The 20,134-nt window shown below is 39.0% G+C and overlaps 1 protein-coding gene across 2 annotated transcripts in view; it reads left to right on the forward strand.

Annotated features, from left to right (window-relative positions):
* The first annotated feature begins 6,595 nt into the window (after nt 1–6,595).
* Nucleotides 6,596–20,134, forward strand: part of TECRL (trans-2,3-enoyl-CoA reductase like) — a 57,127-nt gene continuing 43,588 nt past the window's right edge. For both annotated transcript variants that reach the window (XM_079306281.1, XM_079306282.1), the window contains exon 1: nt 6,596–6,877. In XM_079306281.1, the coding sequence (XP_079162407.1) occupies nt 6,644–6,877 (234 nt within the window). In that variant the 5' untranslated portion in view covers nt 6,596–6,643. The remainder of the gene's footprint in view (nt 6,878–20,134) is intronic.

The following is a 20,134-nucleotide window of genomic DNA, read 5'->3' on the forward strand; positions in this document are numbered from 1 at the left end:
TTTTATACATTCTACATTAGCAAACAAGAGCTTTTGAATATGTTAATGCTGAAATAGCTTCTTTAGGAATCTGTAGGCGTTCTAGTCAAGGCTGTACTTCTCTCCTACTGGTCAGAAATTATTAAAGAGACCAGATTGTTCTGAACCTCAAATCTTTTCATCCAGATGAGTAAATCTCTTGGATTGCTTTAATGTCACTGAAAAATGCATATTTGAACAACATTTTTTCCCCTGAAGCTTCTCCAAGTGACTCCAGCTAGATCTTGCATGTAATAGTTTTGCCCAAATGAAATATTTACTTAATCTCAGATGTAAGAACATGGATTTGCCAGTTCTGTACTGCTGCCATTTGTGAGAAATGCCTTATTGTATCTCTTTTTATTATCCTTACTTAGTGGCTGATCAGCTACCAATAATGTGGTTACTTGATCTTATCCTGTGAAATTACAATCCATTATCTCATCAGGGTGTGTTCTCAGAGGGGATTTAAAAAAATGCTGTCTGTAATACCTGTACTCAGTACTCAGCTGAAATTAAGTGAGAGCATGGAGTAAGATTCACTGCTGCAGAGTCCAGGGTATCAGCACCTGTCCTTCATTAATCTGCTCAGCCCTTTCTCTTTATGCCGTGGGGTGACATGATGACATAAAGCCACAATGAAATCCATGGAAACTTGCTGTCTGCCCATGCTTTGAGGAGTCTCACCTGCTGAGATGCTGCCTTGTTTGATAGCTGGCCTGAGGTTGGCAGGGAGCTCATCCCAGTGGCTTTCCTCAGGTGAGCAGTGGCACACGAGAGTGCACAAGGTCTGTTGTGGAAAGCTGAAATAAAGCCAGGCATTTGTAAGCCAATTTCTAACCTCTGTTAATTGAGGTGCCATTTTATGAGGCTGAATTGATGGTGCAGTAAGGGGAGTCACACTATATTAAGGCAAATGTTTGAAAGCACTTATTGCCACTGAGAGGCAAAAGCAGCTTGAGGACGTGCTAAAGGATGAGTGTAATGCTGTAGGGAAAAATTCTGCAGGTAAAGGTCAGTGGAGTTTTCCTTGAAAGTAGTTCTTGGACAAGTTTGGGTGACTATTTTTGTCTGATTTCTAACACTTTTCTCATTGTGGCCTCAAAGAAACAATGGGGAATAAAGTTTTGTCTGTGCAAGGACTTAAATATGTAGTGTGTTGATTTCCCTGTCTTTCTGTAAAATGCCAAGACTCGCTTAAAATCATAGACTTGTTTTGAAATTAGGTAAAAAATCTTCCTTAGGCTTTTTGAAGTCAAGTTTCCAGATGTTCTTTTATGTATAAAAGGGCATTTACCTGAGTGAAAGAGAATGACAGAATATATAAGTTAAGAAAAAAAGACTTTCCACATAGCATTTCACATAACCATGTATTTCCAGATGCATAGGGGAATATATCTCATGCCTCAAATAATGGAAAAGCACAATTTCCACTGTTTTAATGTAAACAAGAATTGGAACTTCACAGCTGTGAATATGCTATTTATTGTCAGTGACCTTAAAAGACTGGTCACTTTTGAGGACTCATTTGGGTCTCTTCATCACCAGGACCATCTTCCTAGGCTTCTTTCACACTACACTCCAGCAGCTGCCTGTTACAAATATCCTGCCCATCATCAGATTTGAGTTCTGATTCAGACTGCACTTATTTTGGTAGAGAAGTAGATGTGTGTGCCACAGGGGCTGAGGGTGGAGGTTTCACTGTGTACTGCTTGCAGACAGAATTACTATCCTGTATTTCAACTTTGCTTATTTCCCTTGTGTCTCTCCTGGATGTCTGTGGGGGATAAAACAAACACTGGCTTTGGATTTGATTTGTGCTGTGAATTTGCTTCTAATTGGCACCACCCACACCAGAGTTTAAAGTCAATACTTTCAGTTTTTGAAGCCAGAAGGATAAAGCCAGGCTACTACAGTGAGATTTTAAACAGCTGGTGAAACATCCTTGGTCTGGTCAGTGGTAAAAGCTCCTGCAGGGACAAGGTGGACACTGGACAGCAGCTTGCAAGCTACTCCTTTGACTCTCCCTTCTCTCAGCCTCTGAAGGATGGGGCTGGTGGCTTTTGGCTGTGTAATGTTTCCATTGCACAGTTCACAGGGTCAGAAAGGTTGTCATCCTCTGCTGAGAAGCCCTGCCAGTGGAGCTGAAGAGGAGAACCATGGCTGTATATCACTTTTACCCTGTCCCCTAGCTGGTGGGGTTCAGTCCTGACTTCAGCATTATTTAAAATAGCAATAGGAATTTTTAGTGTTAGAATCAGGACACTCTCCTTCTGTGCCTTTCTCTTGTCCATTACTTATTTAAGAGACTTAGCTTCAAGAGAGAAAATAAAATGACCTGAGTTGTTTTAGTAGGAATGCTGTGGAGCCACTTTTGTGTGCAAGCATGTAGATAGAATGTTTTAAATTGATTTTATGATTTCTAAGGTAGATGTATGCAGGCAAAGAAATGCCAGAGGTTCATGCACAGTGATTTTTTTTTTTTTTTGGTTTGTTTTTTTTTCCTAGCAGCCAGGCTCATGCTTAAATTTCTGCAATGCTTCAGAGATACAGTCTAGCTGTTATTTAATTGTTATGGATACCAGTATCAAACCAAGCATTTAAATGCAGCAGCTCCCCAAATAATCTGGTAAACCTATTCCTAAATTCTCTGCCAGATGAAGCCAGGAGCCAGACACACAAATTATTGTCACTGTTTTTCCAAATGAATAAATTAGATTGGGTTCTTAAATCCTTTCTTGGACAGCTCAAGAAAGAGACACTGGAAGAACAATTTCACTCCTGCCTGGCCCTGAAAACATGAAATCTAAGACTGAAACAGGGAGATGTTAACGGTGGTGGTTAGATCAAGCACAATACCAGGTATAAGGGCTGCACAGCTGCTGAAAAAGGTGTGAGGCCAAGGGCCATGTGAACACACTGGCTCAGATCTCCCTCCCCAGCAAGACAGATGACAGAATGTCCAAAAGTGGCACACTGAGGTAAGAGCGACCTTGCAATCTGCTTTGTTTTAGATATCAAGACGTGGGGTTCTGAATCCCACACACTTTGGGCTCTGGAGTTTTGTGTCTTGAGGCAAAGCCTGTGGGAAAGTAATAACCCTGGTCCTGCCAAGCACTCCAAGTGTGTGGGATAAAAAAGTGACATGTGAGGGGCTGCTGACAAGCATCTGGACTGACAGAGGTGACCCTCTTCTGCTGACTTAACAGCTGACATTCTACAGGCTGAAAGGAGAGGACCAGCTCACTGGGGAAAGAGGAGTTCAAAACATAATAAAGATGAAAAGGAGCTTCAGAAGAGCCTTAAGGCCCCAGCTGAGATCTTTTGAAATCCCTTTGTGCCTGGCTGCCTGCAAAATGCACCGTGCAAGAGAGCCTCACACAGGGATGGCATAGGAATAGGAAGGGAAAAGCAGGAAAAGCAGCAGGTCCCAAATGCCTCACAGGAAACCAGTGTCATAAGCAGAAACTGAATGCTAAGTCTTGACCTCAACCAGTGGTTTGTTGTCTATTTTGTCATGACCAGCACAGGCTGATGCTCATTTCCAGATATTGATTAGAAGGGTGCAAAAAATCCTTTTTCTCTGAAAATACCAGCAGTTCTATTAGCCAGAGAGGGTGGCCAGGCTGTGTGATTTGGGGGCAGGCATTCTCTGCCTCCTCAAAAGAGTGCCTTATGGAAGGATGCCTGCTTGTCTCCAAAAGAGCTCATGTGAGCTGAGTGCCAAGTGAGGAGGGGAGGCAGAGCCACACTTTGCGAAGAGTGATGCCCATTCTTGCAGCCCCTCAAAAATATCTGCCCCTTATATGGCCTGAACTTCAGTGTGAGTGGAAGCTGTCAGAGATGATTTAATTCTTGCTGAGTGCTCTTTGACTCCTCTCAGAGTCCCAGAATGAAGCTGAGGTCAGGGGCTGGGTGGCTGCTGGCTGCCAGCCCTGCCACAGCTCTGGGGACAGCACCTTGCAGGAATGTTCAATGCTGATCAATAAATCTCACCACAGGACTGATCACCTGCACCCATGTGCTGGGACTGCCCACCTCCAGTATTGAGGGCTGACATCAGGTACAATCACTGCCTTGAAAGCAAAAATGTGCCTTCTGCCCAGTAATTAGTATTTCCCTTCTATGTGCATTTCCACACAGAATGGGCTGGATGACTTCCCATTGAGCTGGAACATCCAAACACATTGATACCATTTCAAGAAATTGCAGCACTTGTTACAATAATGGCAAAATCCTCATAGCTTTTGTTCATCTCCCTTTTAGAGCTTGGGTTATCAGTGGTAACTCTATCCCTGATTATTTTTGGTAGAGTAGTTCTCATCCACCTTATATGCAAGCATTACATTCACTGCAGTCTAATCCGAAATCCATAATACAATAGAGAGAGAAAAATGCCAGCCACCTTTAGGGAAGCTCTCCTAATTTTTATCAGCTAAGTGTTTGGATCTGCAAAGATGGTTATTCATCAAAATATTGAAATTGCAAATGATTAGCTTGGATTGAAAAAATGGGAGTATATTTTTGTAAGCATTTTCCTGGCATTGGTTCAGATATTCAAGTGTTCATTGGTCAGTAATAAAATTCTGATCATTTAAATGTCTGCAGTAAATCAAAAGCTTTTTTTCTCAGCAGCAGCAACAGCTCAGATGTTATCCTTTTAAATGTTATAAATATACCCACAGTAATGACTGTAACACCAGTTCCTTTATATACACAGAAATTAGCCTTCACGATCAATATTATTCTTTATGGGCTTTGAATTGAAATAAATTTAGAAATTTATTAATATATGCTATTACAGCTCACTTATTCATACAAATCTTACAGCTGAAAGGGGATATTATATCAGTTTGTCTCATTCCTTGTAGAGCAGTTTGTACTGTTTCATTAGAGTAGCCTGTTCAATTAAGTGTATCTCACACTTGGAATTTAGGACCTGTGTGTTTTGTGGTCTTTAGGTGGCTGTTTTTAGCAAGCCCCTTCCAGTAATAAAATAATTTGTCATTCTCCCTGTTGTTACTAGCTTATGCCAAAATTTCTGCTTGCTATGTTGTCTTCACCAAGGTGATGGTTCCTTGAATCCCTTTCATTTAACCTCAGAGACAGGTGAACTTCTCTTCTTTGATACAATATAATCTTGTCCAAGTCTAACTGCTTTCTCCCTTTAGTTGCTGACTTGTTCTGCACCAATGGCAAGACACTAACTGGTTTCAATATAGTCAAAATTTAATCCTGTTTTTGGTAGTAGGGGATTGATATTGTTGTACACCTGCATTCCCCCAGTCAAGGCTTTCCATTAACAAATCCAGTGAAGGCATTCCAAGGCTGCATGACTGCATCACCAAGCAGTGGGGACTTTTCTCTCAGTCTAGGCTACTTCAAAATTTGTTCAATCATGTGGGCATAAAGCATCTTAGCTATGAGTCAGAACTATGGCTAAAGAACCACTAAATTTTTAAACTAAGTTACAGCAGAATCAAAGATAAGATAATTCTCTTTCCACCCTCGTATCCTAGAGCAGGTATTATTTGTGTGGTGACTTTTACCTTGTGAAGATTTTTCCCACTTAATTAATTTTCTCAGTGTAACAAACCCATATGATTTTTTGTAATAGTGATTGCAGTTTTCCTGAGATTTTACCCTGGAGAAATGTATTAAGAATTTACTCAGTGGAAAGAGCTGTCTGCACAAACTCATGATGTCCTTCTAACACTGTAATCCTAGGCAGCCCAGGGAAATGTAGGGAGAGTTTCAGGATGGAAAAGTGCTGCTAATTCTGTACAATCCTATTAAAAAATCATACATGGAGAAATGAAGTTTAAATAAAGTTTGGGGAAGCTGCTTCAGAGAAAATTTGTTGGTTTATATAGTCTTTATTTTTACCACTAAAGCTGCTTTTGTTTTGTTGCAGACTTGCATTGTAAAAAATGTCAGGAAAGAATAAGAAAATAGTGAAAAGATCCAAGCCTGAATGAATGCCTTTAAAGTTATAATTTCCTTTCCTTCAGTTGATTTTCCCCAGCAGAACTGTAAGGAGAGCTCTACCCCATTAAATACCAGAAAAACCATAGTGCTAAAGTCAAGCAGCTATTTGCAAGTATCCCTTAAATTTTGCTGATGAACTCATGCTATTTTGTTAGTAGATAAATATCTAGATAAATATCTGTCTAGAACAGATGACATCTGATGATGATGATTGTAGAATTGGTGACATTTATACCCATACATGTGTGTGTGCATGGACATTTTAAACATTTGTCTCAGTAGGTAACAGTGGAATTTGCTACATTCACTCCTCTGGGGCTGTGGAATTTCAGGATCTGATAATAGGGAATTTTAGGATGTCTTGTTTCAAATGCTGTTTAAAATAAAAGAAAAAGAAAGAAAATAAGAAAGCAGCAGCAGTAACACAGGACATCACGGCAGCAGATTAAATATAGACATGGATTACAGAGCCATTGTTTTCACTCCTGCTAAATAAGACAGTACCCTTAAAATGGAATGCCACTTGACCTTTTGTGTCTCGTCAGCGTGTGGCTGTATTTAAGTGATGCAGGGAGGAACCGTGTTCCCCCGGAACTGTCCCCTGCTGATATGAGGATCGCTGCTGCTGGCTCTCACCATGCTCAAGAGGCAGAACCCCAGTGCTCCAGAGCACAGCAGGGATCTCACAGCCCATGGGGGAGCTCTGCCCATGTCTCACAATGACTCACGCTCCTTTTTCAACCTGTCTCAGCTGGTGCTCTCTGCTGGCCAAATCAAACCATCACCAGCGCTCAAACATTCAAAAATCACCTACTTCGAAGTAGAGATTGTTGATGTGCAAAGCAAGAAGCAGATCTGCATTGTGGACAAGGTGAGTGTGTTATCCCAGCACGCTGGGGCTGTGCCTGGTGCACATGGTGCCAGTTCAGGGACTCTGTTTGCAGCGTGTTGTGGTCTTATTCTGCTGGAGAAGTGCTTTCATTCCTTTCTCTGGGAGACACTAAGAACTCCTTGTGAGTCATAACCCTGGGCTGGTATTCTGCTGGATTTTTATGAATAATCCTGCACTGGTTTGTTTTAGATTTCCTGGCAGCTCTGTGGGCTCAAAGTTATGTCCTTAGGCTGACTCTTGATACTTAGATTACAGTGTGTATTTCAGAGCATGACACTTAAACATTTCTTTCAGAATGAATACTCAATTTTAGTACATTTGTAAAGCTTACCATCTCTGCAATGCTATGAGGACTTGCTGATACCTCAATGTACTCAGTGCCCTGCTTATTAGATTAGAACAGGCAATTTAAACAAAGGGTCATATCTAAAAGAGGCGTTCAGAGTTTTTGTTTGGTTTGTTTGTTTTAATAATGTGACTAAAAATATATTAACTACAGCCAAATTGCAAAAGTAGGATGAGAGGACTGGGTAGGACAGAAGCTTATCAACCCATAAATAACAGCTAAAAAATGGTTCACAAAAATTTTCATTGCAGTTTTTGTGATTCATTATCCCTTAGTGAAAGAATTGGTCTCTCATGTACCATGAAAATGGGAATCCTAATCTATTTTGCCTGCTGAATTCTTCAGTAAATTAGTGGAGTTTTGCTACTGTTTTTCTAGAAAAAAAAAATCCCTTATCCTCATTAGCAACAGCTGGGACAGGTAGATAGGTTTGCTTCAAATGTTTAATTTAATGCCTTTGAAATGTGCAGGGTGGAACACTACCAGATTTCCAGTGTTCTTGGTCATTTAAAGGGTGTTTTTGCAATTTGTGTGCCTAATTAAAGGTAAATGTCTCATTTGTTCATTCTTAATGGGGCAAAATATTTTTGCTTTTTTTTTTTTTTTTTTTTCATTTTTAATCCAGCCAAAGAGGAAACATGCACAAAATGATCAAACAAACAGCACGACCATTAACAACAATTTTGATGGTAGTGTTCACATTACTTTATTGAGGGATAGTTACACAGTTGTTAATTTACCTACATACGTTTAGGATTAGGTTTTGAGCAAAAGAAAGACAAATCTGTTTCTTATCTTGAGCTTTCCTATAATGTCAATAAAAGAAATATAGTACTGAACCAGCATTAGCCAAAGAGACAAGTTTTGGGAATCCTTCCACGCTGCATGCTGCTGGGATGACACCACACCTGTGTTTTAATCTTTATTCTGAGTTTTTCTGGCCCTGGAAGTCTCTGCTCAGAAACAGAAATATATGTTCAGTTTACATGGCCAGCAGAATGGACTTTTGAAAAAAATATTTTTGGCACAGTACCAATGGATAGGTACAAGTACAGTTCAAGGCTGAGATTTCCAAGACTGCCGGAAGAATTTGGTTTCTGAATGCTCATTCACCTGGCTGTTAAATCCCTTTATTTGCTGTGATAATCCCTTCCTAAATCAACCCTGAATGTACAGAAGTTGGGTTCCTTGCTTTCATGAACACTTGTTAGTACTGAAATTAATTTCAGTTGGTATTAGAGCAAACAAGAGACTGGTGTACTGGATTATGTAAAACTTTCTGTTTTGTTAAATATAACTGGTACAGGCCCAAAATGACACTTCTAATGCCTGTTTTCTGATTGTGAGATAGTTACAATTAACTTAATTTCTTGGGTTTGCATGTAATTACTGCTTGCCAGAATAGGAGAGAATAGGAACCATAGATTTTAAAATGTTTGCATTTAGACTCATACTGCATATTGCCAGTGGTTCAGAACATTATGATTTAGCAAATGCATTTATAATATTCTCAGATTACTGAATTTAAAGGGAAAAATAGTATTATAATGGCAGAAACCCAACAGAAACTCAGGCAGAGTGATTCACTCTTTAATTCTTTGTGGTTAAATACCAGGAGCTGCTTCCAAGAGGTTGAGTTTTCTATGAGATTCTTGCATGTACCTATGAATCCCATTCAGATTAGTGGGAGCTCTGTTAAGTCTGCAAAATTATGGTACATTTAACTAGTTCTGGTATTTAACAAAAAATAATTTCCTGTCTTCAATGCAGTATCAGGAATTTATAAAAGGTGTGTTTGGCTGTGTCATCTTGAGTCATCAGCTGGAATCAATCCAAAATTTTGAATCCAGCACAATTAATTCTCTGAATTAATTCTCCATTTGAAAAATGAAAAATAGCATTGTTTTCTTACCTATCTCATACTTTTGGGAAGGATCAGTCACACATATTAAGTGGTTATTTTAAGTTCTTGGCTGTCTTTAACTTCAAGGAATGGAATAAATACATATTTATTTTTTAAGCCTTTAAAACACATGCTCATCATATTGTGGGCTTTTCCACAACCAAGAAGGGCAGGAAAAAAAAATACTGAAAGAAAGCAGAAGAGAAAAATCCCAGACATTTTGGTCCCGTAGTCATCTCCTGCAGGAGCTGGGTTTGGAGGAAAATTACATAATCTTGCAAAACTAAGAGTTAAATTCACATGAATCAGCAACAGTGGCAGTTTATTTTGCACATGCACGCTGTGAACATGAAATTCTTTATAGGACTATCATTTCTTTTATTTAATATTGTCAACCTGCTCTGGGGACTTTCTCTGCTATGGATATGACATTATGCAAGTAGTTCAGTGCACATGAGCTATTCCAGTGAGTTAAAGAATTTAGAGGAGAAATAATAGCAGTGTGAGATCTTTTTCCCACAGATTTGCTCTTGAAATTACTTCTGAGGTGATATGCCATGGAGAAGAGGCTTCTGATTTTGGGGGATGAGGAGGAATCACAAACCAGCTTCATTTTTTTTTCCCCCAGTTATTCTACAAAATGTCCTTAAACTAGGGGAAGTCTCCAAAGTTTAAATAACTTTCCCTACAACTGTCCTGAAAAGCAGTATATAAATGCTCAGAGAAGGTGTCTTGGGACTAGGCACTGCAGTTTTGAGGAGGAGTACAAGCAGCCTCCTGGCCCACACGCTGCCCATGACAGGACACGAGTCCAGGTGTCCAGGCAAGTTTGCAGGACAGCATCCTGGGTTTTCCTTCCTTTTTTCCCTGCTCCCCAGGGAGGCAGACCCAGGAGAGGATGTCTCTGAGCAGAAAGGTTCTTCCCCAAGCAGCCAAAGGCCTCACAAGAGCTGATGCCTGAAAGGCACTATTGGGAAAATTTAGCCAAGAATTTTGGCACAGATTTTTACAATCAAGGGTTAGTAAATAAGAGTTGAGGGTTTTGTGGGTCAATCTTCAGCTCTTTAACATGCACAGCAATACTGCATTTGTGTGGAGATATTCTGTAGTTGAAACCTGAATCATATAGGTTTCTTGCTCAATGAGTGAGAGAAGTATTTGGCAAGGAATGAATCTCCTCTTTGGCCAGTGTAAAACAGCAGGTGAGCCTAGATGTCCGAAGTCCCTTTTTTCCTCACAACTTATTAATTTGTATGGATGAAATTCCTATCTCTGTGTAAAGAGGAAAGCATGTAATTAAAGATTTTTTCATAAGAAATATTTTCAATTAAAAAGCATCACAAAATGTCACAAGGATTTTGGCTTCTATTTTGCTTCCAAAAAGCCACAGAAAACAGCAAAACGCAAAAATCATCAAATCATATAAATGAAAGAAAACAATTCCTTTTTGTACTTTTAAACAAATAACCACTTTTTTTTTTTTTTTTTTTTTTTTTTTTTTTTTTTGCTACCCACAACTTATGAAAAATACATGGCTACTCAAAAACTGTTTTACTCATACATTGTTCCAAAAGCCTGATGTAGGTCGGTTGTAAAGTTATCAATGTGCAGTAATTTGATTTATAAATGCTGTTAAGGCAACTCATAACTGTTTCTTTTATAGCATTCATTGTATAATATTTTTTTCTTCAAATTAACTTGTAGTAAAATGTATTTTCCCACAAACATAGTGCAATGTAATTAACTTTGCATGAGTTGCTTTTAAGGCATAAAGTGTTACACAGTACAGTTTTTACAGAATAAATCACCTCTGGGAAAACCAGCAGAGAAAGCTTTTTCCCATCCAAAGCCTCAGAGCTCAGTATTTTGCACAATTTTGCAAGTTAAGCTGTAAGTAGAGGTGGAAACTCAGGTTTTGGCTACTGTGCAGTGACCACCCTTTTCAGAACATTTCCTAAGGCCTGAAGAAGAGACTTTGCTTTTTCAGATGTGCAGGAAGAGCCTCTTTCCTGGATGTGCTGCAAAGATAATGGAGGCTACTCTTCCTTAAACCTGCTCTCCATCCTCTACCCAGTGCCTTCTCCCACTGGAATATCTTTGTAAAACACTGTTAGTGTTAAATGAATGTTTGTGGTTCACAGCACACACTGGAGGAACTTTTAACTATATGTTTGTGAGTTGCAGGCATTGTTTGCTGTGCAATGCCTGCAACGAATGTCATGGCAATATTATTATTTTTAGGGAATTAAAATGTCCTTGCCTAGACACAAGTCTGTGCATCAACCCAGTCACTTGTACATACTCAAGGCTTCTTGCAGTTAAATATTACAGTGTGTATATCACTAGATCTTTTGGCAAAGATGAATTAGGGCTCATTCTGATTGCTCTGAAAGGCCTGTTTTCCTCTGAAGGAGTTAATAAGTTTTTGTTTAGTTTTTTAAAATTATTTTTTATTTTTTATTTGAAAAGCACTTGAAACAGCAGTGTCTTTGTACCTGCATGCTACAGATTAATAATACAATGGATTTCCACTGGCATGTCAGCAAAGCCATTTGCATGCAAAAATGCTGTCTCTGGTGTCAGAAATCTCTTACTCTTGCCTGTGTGTTGCCTCTCTGTCACAGAAAGTGAACAGCCTAGGAGAACAGTCATCACAGTCTCTCTTTTGCACAGTCAGCTCTAGCAAACAAAAATAACTTCTCACATCATGGCTTGGAGGTTAGACATACCACATTCATTTTAGGTGAGCAAATGCAGTGATTAAAGTAGGCAATGAAATTTTACAAAGGAACTCTTTGCAGTACCAGAACATTGCCTCAAATGTCAGATTCTTCCCATTAGCCTCATTCCAGGGAAGCAAAGTAAAGAAGTCCTTTCCCAGGAAAGAGATTAATACTTTCATGGCCATTTTAAGTATTTTTCCCCCTAAATCTTCCACTTCAGAAGACTATATATTCTCTGGGTAGAAAGAGCAGAACCTGTGACTATCCTCAGCTGTCTCATTTCATGTAGAGGATTTTTATCATAATTTTTCTCCTTCAAACAATCTATCATTAATGATGCCAGAGATGCCAAAAGGAGCTGAACAACCAGCTGTGTCAAAATAGGAGTCTTCCATGGTGAGACATGGATGCTGAGTCCCACAAAACAGCAATTCCCACAGCAAAATGGCTGAAGGAACACAGACACAAAAATAGCTGGGTGTAGGTTCATCCTCTTTTTTTACTTCCTTTTGGAAGGAGGATTTCATGGTGTCTTGTGTCTTCTACTGTACAGCACAATGGGGATGTGGTCCCTGCTGGGGGGCACTGAGAAAAAATACATTTATAAAATCTGTGTCTTTTCTTGCCTGTAAGAATTGAATCTTATGCCCAGCCCACAGTGCTGGAAGTGATGACAGTAGTATTTTCTTCCTCAGTTATTACTTATACTTGGTAAAGTAGGTAAACATATTCAAATTCTGTTGTAGCAATGCATGACACTTATTTCTTCCTGCTCTGCTAGAAATCCACATAATTTTAATGTCAATATAGCTGCAGATGGTTTCAGATGAAAAGAGGCAACTATACATATTACTTTTTGCTTGCTGTGAGATGGCTTTTTAAATGGAATACCTGGAGAAATGGCCTTTGATTTTTCTAGAAGAGAGAGACTGGGGAGGGGAGAAGCTGGTAACTTTAGGGCATTTAGCATTTGCAAAGGGATAATTTTAAGAATTACAGAAGCTGCAACAGATGACTAATGCTTCAGCTGATACTAATCAAAGCTTAGAAGGGCCTTTAAATGACAGATTTTATACATCTCTTATTTTAGACAAAAGGAAGCCTAAGCCTGGGGGAAGAAATAAAGAAGCAAATATAATAAATATTCAAAAACATTAAAGTTGTATTCAAAGTTCAGCAAAAACAAGAGTGAATTTGTGAGACACTGGTGCTGCTCCAACTCTCCCTGAACATTCTGGCCAGCAGTGAAAGCCAGTAATGCCACCAGAGCAGGGAATATTGCCAAAATTGTATCTGCAGAGACAGATTCCCAGACAATGTGAAAATGCCCTTTTTCCCACCAAAGTTGTGACATTTTACCCCAGCTGCACATTTGCCTTATTGCATCAGAGATAATTCAGAGATTATTGCAAATTATAAATGTACTGGAGCAATACAAAACCATGGGGAGCAGTAGGTGTTTTATTAGTCTAATAGTTAACAGCACAGCCCATGATGGAAAGTTAGGTGCATAATGGCATCTCTTATAGGCAGTATTAGCATTAAAATAGTCTTGCATATGATTTATTGCTCCATCAGAACATGCTTCAGGTTCTTTCTGAAATCTGATGTGTGATTCTTCACAAAACACCTGAGCCATGTAGTCATGGGTCTGTAAATACTCAGCAGTATATGTTAATGTTATTATTGTATCTGCCTATGTTTAAGCAATTTTGGATTTTAAAAAGCCCTTGAAATGCAAGCTTTTCTTCCTTAACAGCTACATTTCTTGTGCTCAAAAGAACAAATTGTGGCAGTCAGAGGACCTCTACCAGCAGTACAGCAAGCCTCTCTTCACTGCTTGGTATTGAATAATGAAGAGTGCTTGGATTTCTAACAGACCTGAAGCTGCCTGGCTGTTCTCATATATCACTCCCATTTCCCATCCCTTTCTGCTGCTTCCAAGCTTCCAATTTCCCTCCATGGACCTGCTTTATTAGTCCTGATACTCATAGAATCACTTGTTTTGTCAAAATATATTCTTCTGGGAACTTTCTTTTGAACTGGTTGATCTTTTGGCTTTTTATTTATTTCATGCAATCCTTCAAATAGATTGTGACCATCTTGTGCTAAATATTGGTTGAGTTTCTTGGGCACACTTCTTGATTTTAAATTTTAGCCCTGTGTGTAGATATAAAAAAGCAAACAAAAATTTATACAGCTATTTGATAGAAAAGAGAAGACAAATTCAGAGGTTCCACAGCTAAGCCATATGCTTTACCTGTGCTAGAACTGGCAATCAAGATCCCCAAAAGACCCCATAAACACCACCCTAAGGTTCACTTTCTTCCTGAGAAGTAAGGGTCAAAATTACTGTTTATTATTCTTTATACTTTATTGAATAAAACAGCACTATAGTTATAATAGTTATCAATAGTTAGTTATAATAAAATATTATAATTTTTAAAGTTTATTTTATTATTTGTGCCTTATATTACTTTATTTTTGTCAACTATTTTGTTTTTAAGTGCATATCCCAAATGTTGTTTTCTTTGAAAATGACAGTGGAAAAAAATGAGTCTTGAATTTTTGATGAAGTAGAATTTGGGAAAGATTGCATTACAAATTAGTTTTGAAATATTTCAATCTGTTATGACACAACAAATATTTCAAGTTCAATTTATTTTACAACTTAATAGTGCATTTATTTGCATATTATTTCCTATTGGGTTATTTTCAATGACATGAAAGCAATGTGTTATATTATTTTGCACTATCATGATAGATGTGTCATAAAATAAAGCAGAAGTAATGGAAGTTCCATACAGATGAGAAATAAAAAGTAATGAATATAACACAACAAAATTAATTCCCAGCATGTGGCAGATGCAGTATTTTTTTTTATAAATTTCTATTCCATTTTAAAAATTTGAAGTCAACACAAATTTACACATCCAGGGTTTTGCCAGAAAAGTTCCATTTTCCTGGTAGAAAAGTCTTGTGACAGAGGCTTCCTGACAGGTTCTGCTGTTCAGCTGCTGAGGTGGACAATAACCTTACTCAACTCCCCTTAATCAAAAATCAGAGGGCATGGGGATGTACCAATCTAGTCAGATCTGCTCAGAAATAGGTGTGTATGTTGAATTCTGTACCCCTTCTCTCTGCTAATGAACTACATTCTCTTTACTTCTACCCTCATCCTTAGTAGAGAGAGGAAAAGTTCTTTTCAGTGCTTGACACTTTTTCAGGCAATTTCTTGCAAAGAGAGGGGATTTTTTAAAAAATAGAAATACCCAGTTAGCAGTACAAAAACAATTAATCATCTTTAGGGACAAATTTGGCTGGTGTAAATTGCCATGACTGCACGCAGCAAGCATGTGGTTATGTGTATTCTTAGCTAATTTGGCCCATAATCACTGGAAATGTTAGTCAGTCAGATTATGTCATATGCCAAGGTTCATGTGACCAGATAATAAATAATCTGGAAGACTGATCAGTGAGACAGCCTCTACTTACGTATGTGAGCTGGAAACTACCTCAGCTGAAACCACAATTTGGAATATTTCCTGCTTCTGGAAAGGCTGGATTGAGGTCAGAGCCAGCTCTTCACTGCAGTCTCCTGAGTAAAATGCTGAATTCTAGATAAAGCCTCTGTGTAGCTGCTGACAGCACTTGTCTATATGTAGTTACCTCTATGCCATTTCCATGGTGAGCTCATTTATTTATATCTCTTTGGGCATGACCAGCACACTGGTTCACCAAGAGAGCAGCATGGGACACACTGGGAAAGGTTAAAGCAAAACAGTGCCCAATTTTTAATTCTGACTTTGAAAACTGACAATAAGAAAGAGCCAATCTGATCTATAAGTCAAATTCACAAAACACAGAGATCAGCTAGAACAGGTCTTTTTAAAATTAACTTTCTGTGGGATGTTGCTGGTTTCTTATAATACAGCATGGTATCAAAACAAGGGCAGGGTGCAAAAGAAGTAATGATGAACTATTTGTTGAGTTCTGAATTTGGAAATTACCTGGCTTTCCCATTAGCTGGTTATCTGTTTTGCAGCCAAATTCTCAACTGCAGTAAACTGATGTCACCCATTTGAACACATTTACCCAGGCTGAAAGTGGGGCAGTGGTTAATGAGCAGCTGGAGTGGCAGAATTCCTGAATTTCTGCCATTATGGAAAATGCCTGCTACAAAGTAGGTGACTCAACAGTGCTGAGGTACTGACATGTAATAAAGAGAAAAAAAAATTCAGAGGGAAATATTAAATGAAAGATTACTTATTTGCTGAAATTCTATTATTCAAATTCTTATTGATATTCTGCTGACCTCTGACCCCTACAATAATAATTTAGTGCAAGAATTGTGTGATGCAATTACATACTGATCACTGGATCCAGCATAATTCCTTGACTTATAAATGTGAAAGAGGTATGAAAGTGGATAACTATCTGATTAGCTTGCACTCACAAAAGGCAGTATGAAGTTCCCTTAATATCTTCCATTTAGTGCTCTTTCTTCAGTCATAGCATAAAATACAAATATGGTATTTTAAATCTTAAAAAGAAATGTGATGCTTTGTTCACTGGTGTCTGAAGAAAGAATAGAACTGGTATGGATGACCCAGAAGGTCCTTTAATTTTTGAATTCCAGTAAATGAAAAGTTGCCTCAAATGGAAAAATAAAAGTTTTCTGGCTGTGAAAGTACAGGAAAACCAGGATTTGACATTTTGAAATCATCCTTTTCTGAATGAAAAGTGCAATAACTCTAACCCAGAGCTGTAAAATATGCATTTATTCATACCATTAAAAAAAAAAAAAGGCAGTCTCGAACCTTACACATGATAGTCACTTATTGAAAAGTTGACTACACTTTAAATCAGATGTTAAACTGTAAGTGAAGAAGTTGTAGGGAGAAACTGGCTTGACCATCAGACTGTAGAAGATACATACCAAATAAGAGCAGAAATCTGTCTTGCTTTGTACAAACTAGGGGCAGTCTCTCACTCTGCTTTGTCTTTGCATATTTGTAAAGTGCTGAAATAGAGGAAAGAAAGGATTATAACACTTTCAGATATAATTCAAAAGAATGAAAAGATAGTAAGACTAATAATTACAGTGAAATATTCCAGGGTATTTTATTCAGTTAGCACAAAGGGTAATAAGAGCAGATGCTTTCCCACTCCTTACAATTCCTTAGCTTGTATTGATGTACAATGAAAAGAACAAAAGATAATTAATGGCCTACAAAGAGGACACTCTTAGTAGTAAGCTGGTGTCTCAGAATCCATCTTCTCATTGATCAATATTAGAAACTATAACTTCACTGGTTGTTTTATGAGGTCTTTAAAAAAGGACACAGAATTATCAAGATCATAAAAAAATGTATTTCATTCTTTTGTGGCTATAGCCTCATTATTCTGCCCAGGGAAGGACACTGTGATCCTTCCATGTCACAGCCCATTCTGAAGTGGGGAAGTGTTTGTCCTGGTTTGAAGGATGGGTATCTGCCAAAAAAGGCAGAATCTTCTTTGAAATGGGGGATGTAAACCCCCTCCCTCCAAATTTGTGTAATTTTGAAATTAAGGGGCTCTCGGGCAAAGATATGGGAATTAGGAATAACAGTTCTTTACTAGGAAAAATTAAAATAGAAATACATTATTACAAAGAACAATCCCAACCCTGACAGAGTCAGAATACAGCCTGACACCCTGTCAGTCAGGGTGTTGTTAGCAGTCCCATTAAATGGTGGCTGCATCCTCCTGCAGTGGCAGATGTGGTTCAGCTGGAGCACTGCTCCTGTAGAAGGTGCAGTTTTCCTCTGAAGGTCCAGGGATGATGTGGAAAGGTCTGGTTTTACTCTGGAATCCAGTGAAAAGAAGGCATCTTGCTGTCCAAAATCTCAGTTTTTATCTGGGTAGGAAAGGCTTGGCTCCTCCCCTGGCTGGAGCATCTCCCAGTGGGATGATGTCATTTTATCAGTCACACAGTGGGACTGAATGGGCCAGCAGCAGATGATATCTCCTGGAGGGAGGATGGGCTGTGGAACAGATAAAGATGATTGCCCCAGCTGGTCTTAAAGATGGCCCATTAGCAGATAATATGTGCCATGGAGATAAGGGTCACTTCCCACCCAGCTTCAACAGATGGTGACAGAATACACATCCTCTGTGGCCTGTGACAGAGGCCACATCCTCTATTGCAACCCAAGACAGTGTTTGTGTTATTGCTCAGCTCACAACCCACGTAATTTGTCTCAAGTGGAAGGAAGGATCCTTCTCAAAGCCAGCTGTTTCCCCAGCTTGGATGTAGGCAGGCACAGCAGTGTCCTGCTGATGAGCTCTGCCTTGCTCAGGGATGCAGAGGGCATGGCCCTTCCAGCTGCTGCCAGCTGTGCGAGCACCAGCTCTGGAGTGGGGGGTGGTGTGGGGTGCAGCTCATCGCCCCCAGTGTGGGAAACAGCAAAGGTATACAACTCTCAAAGCTGTGTGAAAGCAAGTCTCAGGATGGAGAAATGCAAGAATGCTGAAGATACAAGGACAAGAAACAATAGGGCTGTGAGCTGTCTAGAGACAGGCCTCAGGAAAATATGCTAAGCAAGATAGCAGAAATATGTAAGCTTAATAGTGAAGCTTTATCCATGGTTTTAAGCTATTGCAAGCAAAAATTGTTCAAAGCAAGAGTACATTAAGTATACTAATTGGCTACAGCAAATGCTTGTCAGTTTTTAATATTATGCTGTTGGCTAGAAAGTTGTTAAAAGACTTTGTAACCAAGAGAACTTTGTCTGCTGCTGTAAGTGGCTGAAGCTGTTTCCATCTCCATTGCTTGGTTCTGTAAAATGAGGCTGATAGCTGTGATGGAATAAAGGCTTTGAGACAGCTGCTCCTGCATTCCTGTCCTGTTGTTTGTGTATATAGATATATGTAAATATAAGATAAGAGAAAAAATTATCCCAGGAAAACCCAACAGGTGGTTCCACACGTAGGCTTAAAACTTCAGCTTGGATTAATTTTTTAAATAGCTGAAGTTAGGGTGATATGAATCCCATTGCTGCCATAGCAGGATTTGGAGGGGAGAAAGCCCTGATTGTCTCAGGATGAAAAAAAGGAGAGGGATGCAAATGTAGAGCTGCTAACAAGGGCTGGACTAGACATCTTGAACAGATTGAGAGCAGCTCTGCCCTGAAGTGAAAACGTACTCAGGAGAGCTGGAGATGGAGACCTGGGCTCTGTTTTGAGCAAGCACTGCTCTGTAAGCTTGCTAAGCTTTACAGTTTTCCAGCTCTCCAGAGCATGGGTTGGCCCTAGCTACTCTATCCCAGAACCTGTCACAGTGAGGTGCTGATCTGTAGGGATGCAGGTCCTGCAGCAATGTGGCTTATGCTGCATTTAGAAAGCCAACTCATTCTCCATCAAACTGGAAAAGACCATCTTTCAGCTGGCAATGAATACCTGCACATCTGTCCTGTGCTAGGACACATGACAATTTCTGTAAATGCCCAGTAAAACCTTCTGTAAATGTAGAAAATAAAGTGTTCTCATCTAAACCCAAGAAAAAAAACAACTTAGAAGAGATCTGTACTTTACTACCTTTTAGCACAGGTGTCGTTTTACATCTTTAGATCACTGAAATCTGTATTGAGCTCTCTGCCCATTCATATTACTGGAAGCAAGTTGGGTTGCTCATTAGTAGTAATAGCACATATATTGTACATTTGTGTAGGGTGTCAAATTACATAAGAGTAAACTTTTCTTTCTGTACTGATTTGTTGCTTTAGAGTCAGCAATTTTATTTTGTTGCATCAGTATTTCTCCAAACTCAGTCTTTTCAACAAAACAACCTATGTTAAGGTGCTAAATTACTAGGAGAATTTCTTATGTTCTTCTCTATTCATTTGCATGGTTATTGTCACAATCCACTAATAAGTAGCTCAACATGCTACTTCATCAAGAGTCCCATTGCCTTTCCTTGTAAACAAAGGGCAAATCCAAGTCTTTTGCTCTAGTAAATTCTAAATGTTTTTCTCAGGTAATTTGTACAAAGTATATCAAGAAATCAATAAACATAATAAAATAGAGCATAAAAAGCCTCCAGACTGCCCTTTAAAACTGTGACACCTGAATTGCTTCAGAGCACACAGAAGCAAACTCATTTCAGGCAGAAAGGACAGAACCTACTACTTCTGTCACTGCCCTCTCCAGAGAGCCCTTTCATGTCCCTAGGATATGGACCTCAGCATGCTCAAACCTAACTTTAAAGCTATACCCTTCAAGCT

This window comes from Erithacus rubecula, assembly GCF_903797595.1.
Source record: "Erithacus rubecula genome assembly, chromosome: 5".
Classification (NCBI taxonomy): domain Eukaryota; kingdom Metazoa; phylum Chordata; class Aves; order Passeriformes; family Muscicapidae; genus Erithacus; species Erithacus rubecula.